The 14334-nt window shown below is 37.6% G+C and overlaps 3 protein-coding genes across 3 annotated transcripts; 2 read left to right on the top strand and 1 right to left on the bottom strand.

Annotated features, from left to right (window-relative positions):
- The first annotated feature begins 4035 nt into the window (after positions 1-4035).
- Positions 4036-5296, top strand: LOC128379294 (tetraspanin-10). Its single transcript, XM_053338915.1, has 3 exons — positions 4036-4125; positions 4225-4829; positions 4990-5296. Exons 1-3 carry the CDS (start codon positions 4036-4038, stop codon positions 5294-5296), a joined length of 1002 nt encoding a protein of 333 aa, XP_053194890.1.
- Positions 5297-6402: 1106 nt separating this feature from the next.
- On the bottom strand, positions 6403-6906 carry LOC128379078 (retinal cone rhodopsin-sensitive cGMP 3',5'-cyclic phosphodiesterase subunit gamma-like). Its single transcript, XM_053338693.1, has 3 exons — positions 6719-6906; positions 6584-6618; positions 6403-6479 (listed from the first exon to the last, which is right to left on the bottom strand). The coding sequence occupies exons 1-3, from the start codon at positions 6895-6897 to the stop codon at positions 6403-6405; spliced, it is 291 nt and encodes a 96-aa protein (XP_053194668.1). The 5' UTR covers positions 6898-6906.
- A 2858-nt stretch (positions 6907-9764) lies between these two features.
- Positions 9765-13255, top strand: ccdc137 (coiled-coil domain containing 137). Its single transcript, XM_053338423.1, has 6 exons — positions 9765-9929; positions 10538-10683; positions 10773-10998; positions 11360-11442; positions 12531-12610; positions 12702-13255. The coding sequence occupies exons 1-6, from the start codon at positions 9859-9861 to the stop codon at positions 12891-12893; spliced, it is 798 nt and encodes a 265-aa protein (XP_053194398.1). The 5' UTR covers positions 9765-9858; the 3' UTR covers positions 12894-13255.
- Positions 13256-14334: the final 1079 nt, after the last annotated feature.

Raw genomic sequence — 14334 nt, forward strand, 5'->3', positions numbered from 1 at the left:
CCCTTTAACCCTAAACCATAACTCAAATAAGATGTTGCCTGACTTATTCCATTAGGTTTGACATTAATATCCACCCTTGATGAAACCAGATAATGTAGTCAAGTCTTTAGTTTCATCGCATCACATATAGATAGATAGATAGATAGATAGATAGATAGATAGATAGATAGATAGATAGATAGATAGATAGATAGATAGATAGATAGATAGATAGATAGATAGATAGATAGATATATAGATAGATAGATAGATAGATAGATAGATAGATAGATAGACAGACAGACAGACAGACAGACAGGTAGACAGGTAGATCAGTATAGCACATTTCCCTTCATTTTTAAATACTGGCCAATACCTATTCTTTTCCTTGCTTTTTTTCCAAATCAAATATCTTTTCTCATCTCTTTTTGTCGCAAGAAATTCCAGATCTGATCTATTCCAGATCATAGCTCCTTATTCTATCTGGAGCCTCTTATAAAATGGAAATTCTCTGAATGCTACTCCATCCTGCTGATGTCTGTAGACTGCTGTATTGATATATTACACAACACTGCTGAAAAGGAATCTTACTGGGCAATGCTCCCTGCCATCTGCACCAACTTTAAACTCATGGAGGGTATACTGTACTGCATGTTGTAAGTAGGATGAACATTATTCTACCAGTACCATACATCTTCAGTGCTGACAACACAACACCGGAACTTGGATTCCTTTCAACAAGCGGGAACTAAATGTTCTACGAGTCCTATCATTTCAAAAGATTTATAAACAAGGAAACAGTGAGATTTGTAAATGAAAAACAAACACCGGACATCAAACTTCTAAGAATTATTCTGACAGTGACACCCACTCAGTAACAGTGAATCTGCTGTAATAATACCTCCCTGTTAGACCGGTTGTCAATTTGAAAGAAGACTTTTTGTGCAGATTTATAATTGCCTTTTTTAGTGTGGGGTTGTTTTTTGAATCTAGTAGAATATTTATTGCCTGTGAAGGTGTGTGTCTTGGAGTATTTGCAGTGGAGGACCAAGTATTCAAAGTTAAATCAAGGATAAATTACTCCACAGCAGATAACATCCATACTTCTGAAGTACAAAGGTATCAGCAGGAAAAAAAACGTCATACATCAAAAGTAATTGAAAGTAAAGATATGATTCCTGCCCATGTTATATTGTATGATTGGGTCATTATTGCTGCTAAATTTTTAGCATCTTATGTATAGCTGGTTGCAGAGAAGCTTCTTCCTCTTCCTCTAGTTTAATATATAGCAATTGTAATTAATTAATATATAGCTCTTTTTATGAGCTAATCTTATATGTAAAAATGTGGTATTCAAAGTAAACAGAACCTACACCTGCCAGATAAATAGTAGGTGTGCCTATGAAATGAAGCAGAATTGTTTGAACTATGAGTAGCATAAAATGTAAATAGTTTAGTGAAGTACAGAGTAACCTTCCATAGTTGCTTTCCATTAAATACTTTCGGTTATTTTACAATACTGTATTTAATAACTATATTCATAGATATAAGGTTGCATCTGCGTTGTCAAGCAGGCAAAGATGATGCTTGTGGGCAAGTATCGACAGAAAGTAATCTGGCAGTTCGCTGATGAGTGCGACAGATTGCAATTTGTTTTCTGTTAATACACATTCATTTGGAAACAGATTTATGGCAAGACAAATTCCCCGCCTTCTGGAGCCCACCACCAGTCAGTCTCAGGCTGTGTCTGCAGCAGAAGACTTACTGCCTTCCAGCTCCTTCCAGCTCCTTGCAGCTCCGTCCAGCACAGCCAGAGGAAAGAATGACAGCAGCGGACCTGCAGAGCCAGAGAGTGAGATAACCTGGCTTCTTTTTCTCTTTCTCTGTTTTTTAACTCATTGTCACATGTGATTTCTCACATGATACATTTTACTGACTCACAGCAGCTCATTACTCCATAATGACTTTATCAGAGAGATGTTAAGAGGTTGGCAGTTAAACTGAGATATATCAGCCCTGTTGCCAAACAGAAGGTGCACCATGAGAATTTGCATGTTTCCAAAACAGAAGTAGACAGATGACCACAAAGATAGCCTGATGAGCCTCACAGAAGTGAAGGGATTATTTTGTCAAATTCATACATTGGTGCTGATCTTCTTCTGATGACAGCTGATGGTAAGATGCATCTTGTGATTAACAGACCAACAGATATATGATGCATCATTCACTGAGGTTAACATGCTCATTTGGGCTAGGCATGGTGACTGCATGCAGCTTTACATGCACAAATGCTGTCTTCATACGGAATAACTTTGAACAAAAGGTGGTTCTTAAATAAAAGGCACCACATAAACCAGACAACTGAAGGTGTGGTTTTTTAAAAGTTTACTGTGTGATTTTCTACTGAAAGCAGTACCTGCTTGGTGTGCAGATGGTTGACCTGAGTGTGTTTAGAATCACAAGGATTCACTGACCTCCAGTGGTCACAATGAGGGAATACAACATCAAGTTAAAATGGTGGCTAACGCAGTGTTAATAGAAGCATAAGTTTTCAATAACAATCTGTACAACTCAAATTATCAGCGTGGTTATTACAAATAACAACTACAATATATTTGTCATACTCGTATGTAAAAACCTGTTTTATTTATAGTTTTCTGGCATGGAGTCCTGTCGACACCACCAGAGATTTTCATGGAGCGTCACGGCAGACATCACAACATCTGTGGTGAATAGTTTTGCAGTAAACTTGCCAAACAAGCAGTCATAATGGAATGATTGTGTTCAGTGTTGACATGACTGAATATAAAACACAGAAAAGGAACACAATGGAAAAGCTCATATGTAATGTGTGTGTATGTACGAGTATTTTTTTTCTTTGTTGCTAAAACAGAGTGAATAGCCTAGCAGGAGCCATAAATATGCAACCATTAACAAGTCTGGATCACTTTCTGTCACTTCAATTTAAAAAAAGAGGTTGCATGAGTACAAGAAGAAATCATAGATTTTGAATTATGTTGCTATATTCCAATTGATAAAATGTTGGAATATAGCATTGTTATTATACAGAAATATATAGAAACAAACAGTCTCACATGATAACAAGTATATTTTGTATATGCAGATGTGGGATCTGATCTGCATTGATGACATTTGATCTTTTAAGCAGATAAAAAGCATTGTCAGTTTATACTGTAATGAGCATAATTTTCAGTGCCAGAGGCTGTGAATGGAGTAAGATTAAATAAATTTATTGTCAGTGAATAGTTAGGGAAATAAATATTACTATCTACCAGGAGTTTTACAAAAGTGATGTTAGTGATTGCAAAGTTAAAATGTGAATTTGTTGTAACTTAACTGTATTGATCTTGTAGAGTTAAATACATATAGAATCAATAATAGTATTGTAGTGATAATACTCATTATGATAAGCAGCCAGGATATTGCAAATCCAGACAGCTGACATTAGCTAATAGCTACAGTCATGACGTCTTGGTATGGAGTAGGCTACTCTGTCCAACAAGAAACATTTTTTGTAAATCACATACTGGCTACAGATGTATAGTGACATACTGAGTCTAGGGTCTGTTTTTGCAATAACATTTGGTTTCACTATTTCAAAGTTTTTCAAAAAATATACATGTATTCTTTCTTTGTCCATCCATTATGTCTTTTCAAAGTGCAATCGAATTATTCAATAATGGCTTAAACTTTTGATATATTTGTGGTTTAAATGAGTGAACCTCACATCAAAAGCCTCTTGTGTAAGTGTTTCTCTCTCTCTCTCTCTCTTACACACACACACACACACACACACACACACACATATATATATACACGCTTTGATAACCGTCTAATCCCCTCACTGTGACTCTCACATGATGAAAAAATCCCACGCCTTACAGCCAGGGGCTAAACACAGCATAGTTACTGCACCTCAGCTCACATGCTCCTCTGTTCCTACTGTAGCAAATTCTCCCCTAATGCTTCACTTTAGTTTGTGTCATTCTGACCAGCTAAAAGCACAGGGAGGATCGTCTCCCAGTGATTGACAACATGAGGAAATATTTGCTAATAAGAAGTATACCTTTGCCATGGCTGCGCAGGAACACCTCACAAAATGAATCTAGTCCACTCATACCAAAGGTAAGGTTACGTTTTAATTGCTGTCTTGTACATTTTGTACTTCTCTATGCACTTTTCTTTTACAGTATGGTATTTAGATGTTTTCTTCTGTATCTGAAGGCAGGCTCTGCAAAGGAAGATGCTGAGGAGCTTGCCCTTGTGACCACTGAGCTTCACCAAGCAGGGACAAACAATGGACAGGAGCATGATAGCAGTGTATTCACAGGGCCAACCAGGGTCCAACCCTACTACAGTTTTTCCTTGACAGACTATTTTCTTAAATACTTCCTGTTCCTAACCAATCTGGTGTTCACAGTTCTGGGCCTGTTGGTTATTGGTTTAGGAATGTGGGGCCTCATTAGCAAAGAGTCATTTGCCCAGGAGAAGATTGGCAGTATAGGCACTGACCCGATGTTGATACTTGTGACTCTGGGTATTGTGCTGACTATGCTGTGCCTGTCAGGCTGCGTTGGTGCCATAAGAGAGAACTGTTGCTTACTGAAGCTATTCTCCGCAGTCGTGCTGGTATTCATCACAGCCCAGGTGCTGACCGCCATTATGGCTTACAGTCTGCAAGATCAGGTTGGTGGCGCCCTGCGGTCAGGGATGTTGGCTGCCATGGCGCGCTACCAGGATGATCTGGATTTGAGGTTCATCACAGACGAGATTCAGTCAAATCTGCAGTGCTGTGGAGCAGACAACTACCGTGACTGGGAAATCAACATGTGAGTAGAGTGTGACCAACTTGGATATTTATAAAAAGAAAAAAAAAAGTACATGATAACTAAATCGTCATGATGTAGGAATGTCTTGTACAGCAAAAATACTTCTCAGTGTGTTGTTGAACAGAAAAAACGAACATACTGTACTCTTTTCCTTCCCCAGATATTACAACTGCTCAGCTCCGGGTGTGCTGGCCTGCGGGGTTCCTGCTACATGCTGCATTGACCCTTTGGAGAACGGCACTGTGTGGAACTCTCAGTGTGGTGTAGGAGCCCAGCTGCTGGATGAGTTTACTGCTCAGAGTGTGATCTTCCTGGGTGGTTGTCTGGGAGGTATCTCACGCTGGATCGAGCAACATGAAGGCCTGATAGGGACAGTTACCATTGTTGTACTGGGGGTCCAGATACTGACTCTGTTTATCACTACAAGGCTGCTAGAAAGCATCCAGTGGCATAAAGTGTATATATAATATGAGGTGATGAACAGAATTATATGCTGACTGCTTGTGGATCCCCACTATGTTTGTCTTACCTATCCTAAGTGCTAATTTTGAGGAAGCAAATTTCAACTTAACATGTCAAGGCAACAGATCAAAATGCATGATTTGCTTGCTTTTGATTTTGGTTTTGAACGTTTAACATTTAATTTTATAGCCCCTGATGGTTTATCTAAATCTAAATCTACAGTATGTGACTTATACATCTATTGTGCTGTAAAAACAAGCATGTTAATAGGCTTGATGACAGCATGTTGTACCCTTACCCAGGCAACAGGCCATCTACTGGGGATACTTATATTAAGGGTCTATTTCCAAAAAGTTTGACTTAAAAAAAATAAAGTGACAGTTACCCTATAAAAATCTTTTTTAAGCTCCAATTCTCCTCATGGCCTGTTGATGAAAACAGAAATGATTTTCAATCTTTGGTGAAATGCACAGAAGCACACTCATTACATGTGAATATACAGAATTTAATAGACCCGCATATGTATTCTTGACCTACATTCATGTGTAATTTGAAAAGGGACAAATAAAGAAGAAGACTTCTTGGAGTTATAATGTTTTAAACACAGTAGCATTGTTTGGTAGTACTGGGTTTTGATTTATGAGATGCCAGGTTGGCACAGAGGAACAGACATGAAGACAAAGTTTTTTGAAATAGTTTAAGAAAAACGTTTTATTCCAAGTTTGATTAGACATAATAAACATGATGATGAAAATCATCGTGCAGACACTCTGTCAAGCGTAACAGCCTGAATTTTCAGTCACAGCCCTCCCCTGTCAACTCAGACATTTACACAAGGACACATTCAGCATGAGTGGGTTATGGACATCAAAATGGCAGCTTGAGAGTCTTATGAAAATATATATTTGTTGTATAAAAGAGCTTCGGCAGCATAAACAATATGTAGATGTATATCTTATATGTTAGTTATTTACTTTGTGCTTAAAAATTCAAAACAAACAGTTGTCCATAAATTGAGATAGCTGGGTTTGATTGTTGAAATTCAAGTTATTGAACTTGCCACATCAGCTCCCTTTGGTATACACAAAAAATCTTTTCATAGTGAAGAGCCTCAGATGATACCATTCTGAGATAGTTCATGCAGCTCTAGATGTTTGTATGCTTCCCAAGGGCAGATTACAGTAATGTCTGTTGAAGAAAGACAGGATAGTGATTAATTAGTCTGTTAATTATATTTGGTTTGTGTATAGTTTTCAGTGGTGCGGTGGCCTAATTGTGCCAAGTCTGCTTACCATTGCCAAGCCATTCCATTCCAGGGACTTCCTCTCTGAGGAAGAAAGAAAATCACAAGCTTTATTGTGGGGAAATTGCAGTTTAAGCACAAACTTTAGATTTCACTCAAAAACATTAACTCAAGGAAGGCCTACCCAATGACACCTTTCTTGGGAGGCTTGCTCTTGAACTGGCGGATGTTCCTCTGTTTAAGCTTGGGTGGGCCCTTGGGTGGGCCCTTGGGTGGGCCCTTGCGTGGGGATCCAGGGGCTGTGGTCCTTTGGGAAGCCTTGTTACTTGTCTTTGCTTCAGGCTTGGCCACAGCCATATTCATGCTTCTGTTGTGTGAGCTGTAATGAGACATAATAAGGTATGGTAAGGTAAGATATCTTCATTGATACCCCTAGGGAGAAATTCAAAGTTGAAACAACAGAAACTGCATAAGGGTGAAAGTGATAAATAAAATAAAATAAAATACATAGTAAGGACAGCATCAGTGGGAGTGGGATGTACTGGGAGCTGTGGTGTTGTGCATGGATCATAAAACCTGAATGAAAATATAAATATAAGACATTTTGATTATTGTGACCAAATCTATTGAAGTTTTGCTAAAAAAAAAAAAAAAGAACAATAATCACTATGAATTTCTGCTGATTTGGATAGCGCAGTTTCAGACAATAATCTAATATCTGAAGAAACACAGACATGTACACAGACAGTGAAGGCTCCTGTAATCCTGTGCTCACTCATGGTTAATTAACCCTCCACAATGCCTTTAAGCTTCACAGTACCTTGATAATCAGATTAGAGACAGGACATGCTGAATTTGCTTGCAGCGCTAACCTGACAGCAGCTCACAAAATACTCAATCAAATTATATGCCAGGGAAAGTATATTTGGTAGGAAACAAACAGGGAGTTTAGAGAACTGCAACATAAAATGAGTAGCCTTGTCTAGGTATACAGTAATTAAATAATATATTTATTTATATCTATAAATATTATATTTAAATAATCTGACTACAAGTAAACTATAAATTATGTTATGAAAAGATACAATTATTGCTTTTAAAAAGAATGTTTAGAACAAAAAAAAAAGAACAAAAGAATAATTGTTTGTTTTTTCATACACATACACATTAACCAATTTCAAATAAAATGTTACAGGGAATACGGATTTTATATTATGATATATTGTATTTTATATAAACTCTGACATTTAAATATGAGATATATACTAAAAATCCTCCCAAAAAGCTATGTGGATAAAGTCATTTTCACACATTTATGAAAAATGTCACATCTGAAGTTGAAAGTGCCAAAAATAGAGGCAAAATACTATGTTATACAAATTATTATATGCAGTGTAGCAATATTACTATTGCATAAGACGAACTAATGTGTCCAAAAAGCATATGTGCATTAAAATGAATTATTGTGAATACTTACCACCTGTGTTGCTGTATGTATCACCTGGTGATATCGAGGCTGAGGATTATGTTATATGAGTTATTGTTAGTGAAGCCTTCTTATAAACCTCACGCTCTGAGAAGATTATGACGTTATCAGCCAATGAATTGTCCAGGCCCCTCATTACTTGTACAGATGCATGTACTCATGTACATTTTGATTGGCTAACAGACAGTTAAGTGGTATCAGCTGAGAGTTACCTGGACAGACACATGACAGTGGAGACAAATGCAGATGGTTTAAAATAACAATGAGGATGTGTGTCAGAGTGGCCAACAGGAGTAATTTGCATGTTTCCACACGCTTCTAGAAGCAAGCAGTGAAGGGACAGAGCTGTTGGATATTCTCATCAGTATAGCTCCACCAACACCTGCAATATCATGCAACATCCATCAGCCAAGAACATAGCATGCACAGTGGCATTCTCCTTTCATCAGCAGTCTCTCAGATTGAGTTGCATTACGTCTCACTGGTAATCTCCCCACCTCCACACACAAATAAACACACACCTGGTCCATTCATAAGATAGTCTATACTACTCATTCACATGCATGCACACGGGAGCTGGAAGGATACACACCCACTTCTAATGGATTATTTACTCCCACTGTCTGTCTATATAATAATCTGTGCACAATCACTAAACCCGTGTCAGGATCAGAGGATGCCAATATTTCTATTTTTTTGATTAGATAATATTATATATATATAATATCTAATCTCTAAGTGCTCCTGAAAAGCATGCAGGCTCAGGAGCATTATAGGCTGCTGGAAATATCAATAACTTTCTGTATGCCACATGTCTGATATATATGCTTAGTGACAGACATGTGAATGAGGTATAGATTAATATGGTGCCCACCGTGCCTGTAGAGATAGATTTGGGTTTAGATAGATAGATAGATTTTATTGTCCTTTCCATGATAATTATTTTCACATTCCGTACAGCCACGAGAAGTTACACAGACACGTTCACAGGTTACAAGAACAAACATAACACAGACAAACAGGCTACCCGCCACCATATATACATTCCCCACAGTTACAATCTCTTGTTTCTTGTGTTTAGTTCTGTTATGGCATAGGGCAAAGGGATCCTCAAACGCGGGACAACTATCTGCGGACCCTGGTCTAATCTGAAAAAAAGAAAAATCTTGTATAAAATATTATTATTATTAAATACGAGTATTCATTGAAATTCAAAATTGACAACTAGAGCATTGGGTAAAAAACATAGAGTGTCGAGGCCATCTGGTGGCAGAAGGAAGTGACTGCACTTCATAGCCATTCGGGATGGTTTCTTGAAAAGATCGTCTATTTTAAAGATATATCACTCTGATAAAAAAAAAAGGAATAGTTGTCTTTTTCTTTTTAACTCTATGTTTAAAATATTAAACATTTTCGATGTCGTAGCTGTCAACTCTCTTGTAATGCATGATGAGATTGGTTTATTTCATTTTATCCATTCAACAAAATCAAATAAGCAAGAAATAGGCTTAATGGCACCATTATTACCTGTAAAATGAATTGGATCATGGGACCAGGTGATCAATATTAATTAATTATTTTGAACATACCAGATGTGTTACCTCTCTGGACACTGCGTCTTTCGTGGTAGATTTTCCGACACCTCTGTGAGCATGATGTCTCCGACTATCTTTTATAGTAGCCAGGGGGAAAAAACGTAGCAGAGTGAGATGTCTTCTTTTCCACCTTTCGTTTCCTCTGAGTTTAAGGTTCATAGGTTAAAGGCTATACTCGCCGCTCTACACGTGTTGTTGTTTTGTTGCTATAACGTGTAATGCAGCGAAATAACCTGCAGTAACATGGGGAAGAATAAGAAGAACAAAATTAACCAGTCGGGGAAACAAAGTGACAAGGCCGGGCAACACCAGAGGTAACCTAAAGAAGCTAATTTTTAAAAGCTAGCTAGCTGCCTACTATGGAGGAAGTAGTATATCTTTTCCTCAAGTGGAACTGGCGATAAAACAATGTAAACGCAGATACAACATGTAAAAGTCAAAACCTTACTCAAGTACAGAAGTATTATCAGCGATTATTACACGTTAAAACACTAAGATACGGTGCAATAGTGGTTCCTATTGTTGTTATTACTGTTGTATATCGGCAGCATGTGTTGTTAAAAGTATTAAACATAAGCTGATTTTAATAACTTTATGCACTGTTTGGTCATTTAATATGTAAATACATTTATTTTATAAATTGGTCTCATGTTTTGTAAGTCAAATGTTGATCTGTGAAGTCCTTAGTATTTTAAATTGGCAAATAAATATAGTGGAATGAAAGGTACAATAATTTCCTCTAAAGTAGTAGCATAAGATGTATAAAATAGTAGAGCATTTAAATATTCAAGTAAAGTACAAGTATTTATTAATTGTATCTCTGTACAGTGCTTATCTCTGTATCTAAATAAGATCCAACTCAAATTAACATTCCCTTTCCTTTTTCTTTCTTACATGGGATTATAATGTGTCCAAATCTCAGTGACAAGAAGCTGAAACGAGATGGTAAACACAAGAAAGCCAAAGAGGAAGACCACCTCGAACACATCCCCTTCAGGCTCCGAGAGATTATGAAAAGCAAGGACAAAATGAAAGCAGGATCCTTGAAGGCGAAAAAGATAAAAGATTGTGAGTAAAATAAAACATCCTTATACTTTTTCTTTGATGCATTAAGCACACACACATGTCTGAGTATAGCCACATTTCTGTTTCCTCAGCCATCCTCCCTAAAAGCAAGGCAGAGGATTCTCAGGAAGGAAACATACCCGTCCCACATTTCAAGAGGAAAAAACAGGAAAGTGTGGGAGCCTACATACGTCGCATGGATAATGAGACCAAACATGTCCTCTTCCTTACCAAGAACCAAGTAGAAAGAAAACCTGAGCTGGATGCAGACAAACAAGAGAAGTCTGTAGACAAGGGCAAGTCGGAGAAAAAGAAGGAGTGAGTACACTTTGACAAGAAGTTTTGGTTTTTTAACTGGTTATTTGTGATTGTGCTAATATGGGATTTCAATAAAGGGTGTTGCCAACCAAATCGGTTAAAAATGTAATCTGTCATCTTTGGTTACGACCTCAGCTGTAATACATCAAAAAGTCACATGATTTTCCTTGGAAACATGTTTAATTATAAACAACTCTTCACTGGATACGTTTCACATTTCACACAAAAATAGTTCATTGACAGTGACCACATCAAAAACAATAGGAAATAGACTAAAACACAGAAATGTAAAAGTTATTATAATTCTTGGATGATATTTACAACATGTCTGATTTATTTTATCTTTGCCATCCTGCCACAGGTATGACAAAGCCAGATTACAAAAGCAACAGCTGAAAAAGTTGGACAAACAAGAGGACTGGATGGAAAAAGAGATGTTCATAGGTAATGTAAGCTTTTATGTCTGCAAAGGTTACCACTATAAATGATGACATGTAGCACTTCTTACCTCTTACCTCTGCATGTTGACTGGCTTAATTTTAGGTGCATTTAAAATAGTTAGGACAGGAAGTGGGTTACACCTCTTTGATGCATTGTACCTTCATGCAGTGTGAGTGTAAAGATTTAAAAATATATATAGGAGTAATGTGCTCAGTGCTGCAATAATTTGATGGTGTTTGTGTGCATGTCAAGGAAGAGATTATTGCAGTAGTCCACACAGAAAGGAATTCATTATAATGCTACACAATAGCTATTTAATTACCAGTAGCTACCAGCAGACTGGCAGCAAGTGATAGTTTAGCTAAAAGCTATGATGTTGAGTAGCTAATGGCCCCTACGCAAAACAATGCTGTGAAACTAGGAGTGCTCGAGACGGTCTGTGGCTGGTGCTTCTTTGACTCAGAATGTCTTGAGAGCTCCTACAGTTTTGCGGCACTGTTTAGACAAGCATAAAAGCACACATATAGTGTGCATATCTACACTTGATAAGGACAAACATGAGTCATTTCGTCCGAGCCATCACATCAGATATTTTATAACATGACTATTTTGGTACAAACATTTACCCACTAGTTTGACAGATCGTCTTCCGAGATTTACTCACCAAATGGAAAATCTACCCAGATTAGGCGGGTTTTAATTTATGACTTCTTTTCCCCCTATACTCTCTTCTTCCATGTTTAGCTTTTTATTCCTGCTTTAATTCTGGCTCGCTGTACATTTTTTCTCTTGGCTTCTTTGGTATCCCCTGTTTTCTTATCTTTTGCTCTTCCAATGATAGCTGCTGTAGAGCCATAACCTCCTAAAGTACATATAAGGAAAGTCAGCATTTAATTTAAAGGGGTCCTCAGGAATAACGTTGATAATGCCGTTGCCTGATTTTATTGCTTTTTATGAATATCAACGTACTCTGTTGCCTCCAAATAGCCAAAAATGCGATACATTTTTCTTCTTGAATCAATTTAGATAAGTTGAAAAGACTTGATATAAAGCTTATTTGTACTGATATAATGTTTTTTAAAATTTTATAGAGGATGTCCCTTTCGGTGAAGTTACGATGGCACCACCTTCTCTGAGCGCCAAACCCAAGAAAGCTCCGATCAAACCTCAGGTAATCTGCTATTGAGTGATCACTTGTCAATATTCTTAAAGCTTGAGTAAGTAGTTAACTGTTGTTTCTCTTTTCTACTTCTAACCACCAGAAGGACCTGCTTCTCAACTCTCTCTTAGGCCACACAGTGGCCTCCACAACCAAGCCCTCTATGGCCAGACAGAGAATCATGGAGGAAGAGCGGGTGCGAGCAGTGGAGGCCTACCGTCACCTGAAGAAACAGAAACAGCAGCAGGACAAGGCCAGGATCATTGGTCTGGAAAAACTCAAGAACCATGAGTGATTTCTCATGGCGCTCACCTCAAGAACTATATTTTCCTCAATTGCAGTCAGGTGTCAGTGATTGTGGGCAGCAGTGTTCAGATACTGACATAGATTGTATTCATCAGCAAGACTGTGCGTGTTATGTAGGTCTTGAACTGAAATGCTAGTGTGTGGGAGCTCACCGCAATGTAGGTACCTGCCAGGAAAAGCAGCAGACATTTGCATCAACAGGGTGCAGTACCAGGTAACAATATTTACCTGCTGCTTTTATTATTCTCACATATATTGAGGTCAGTAGAGAGCAGTAAATTCAAATGATGAATGGTTGTGTGTTTTTAAAGAAGACAAACTGATGAACCCAGAATGAAATCCATTAAGAAATGTGTTGGTTTCTTTTCTTTGTGACTTTTGTGGGATGTTCACAGGCAAGCATTTATTATTTAATTTTCATTGCATCTTTACACTCCCACCGTGGCATAACTCATGCTGCAGGCAGTAAAATCACAAAAGTTATATCAAGTCAAAATTAAACCCACTAGATGGCAGTCGTCCTGTAGAAAACTGCTGTCCCACTGTATGGAGAGCTGACTGTACTAATACTTTTTGGACTTTATAAATGTCTTTGCCATATTATATATCTGAGCAAATGACTGCTGTCTTATGCAGTCTTATTTGTTAAGTGAAAAAGAGAAAATTTTATATGAAAATATGCAATGAAGGAAAAAACTATCTCACCACCATGTCTGTTTAGTAGCTTTTCTGGAGCCTTCAATCATATTCCATGGTCTTCATCGACAGAGGGAGTTTGCCCAGTTGTTACAGATTTGCAGGTGAGAGTTCATTGTTGACCATGAAAACAGACATTCAGAAAACAATCTCACCACCATGTCCATTTAGTAGCTGTACTGGAGCTTTTAGTCACATGACATGATCATCTTTGAGATCATGTGAAACTTCAACATTAAGAATACATCCATTAAAAAAATTGTTGTTAAAGGAAATGGAAAAACTGTTAATATCGTGTGTTCCTGTGTACCTCTCTGAGAGCCCTGAAGCCTAGGATAAATAAATCACATCAGCCTTTTTAAATGCTCAACACTTATTAGAGCCCGGCACAGCTATTTACATTTGTAATCCTTTAAAGGTTACCCACTGTTCATTCCAGCTATGAACAAGGCCTTTGTTTGAATATCGGCCTCTGGGACAAACTGTACGAATTCAAATTCGGAGACGTTTTGTCTGACAGCTCGATCTTTCAAAGCATCCTAGATCTAAAAGCACACATTACGCTGATAGTATTTTTACAATATCATCAGATCACCAGATGGTATTAATGTTAAATAGTTGTTATCTGGTCTTCGGGTTCACAGTCATTTCTGTTTGATCAGCTTGACCAATAAAACCCTCTGTCTGTATTTTCTTCCCCCCTTCATCCGTGTTTATCCACTGAGGGTTGTCAC

The sequence above is a fragment of the Scomber japonicus genome, chromosome 18 (assembly GCF_027409825.1).
Source record: "Scomber japonicus isolate fScoJap1 chromosome 18, fScoJap1.pri, whole genome shotgun sequence".
Classification (NCBI taxonomy): Eukaryota; Metazoa; Chordata; class Actinopteri; order Scombriformes; family Scombridae; genus Scomber; species Scomber japonicus.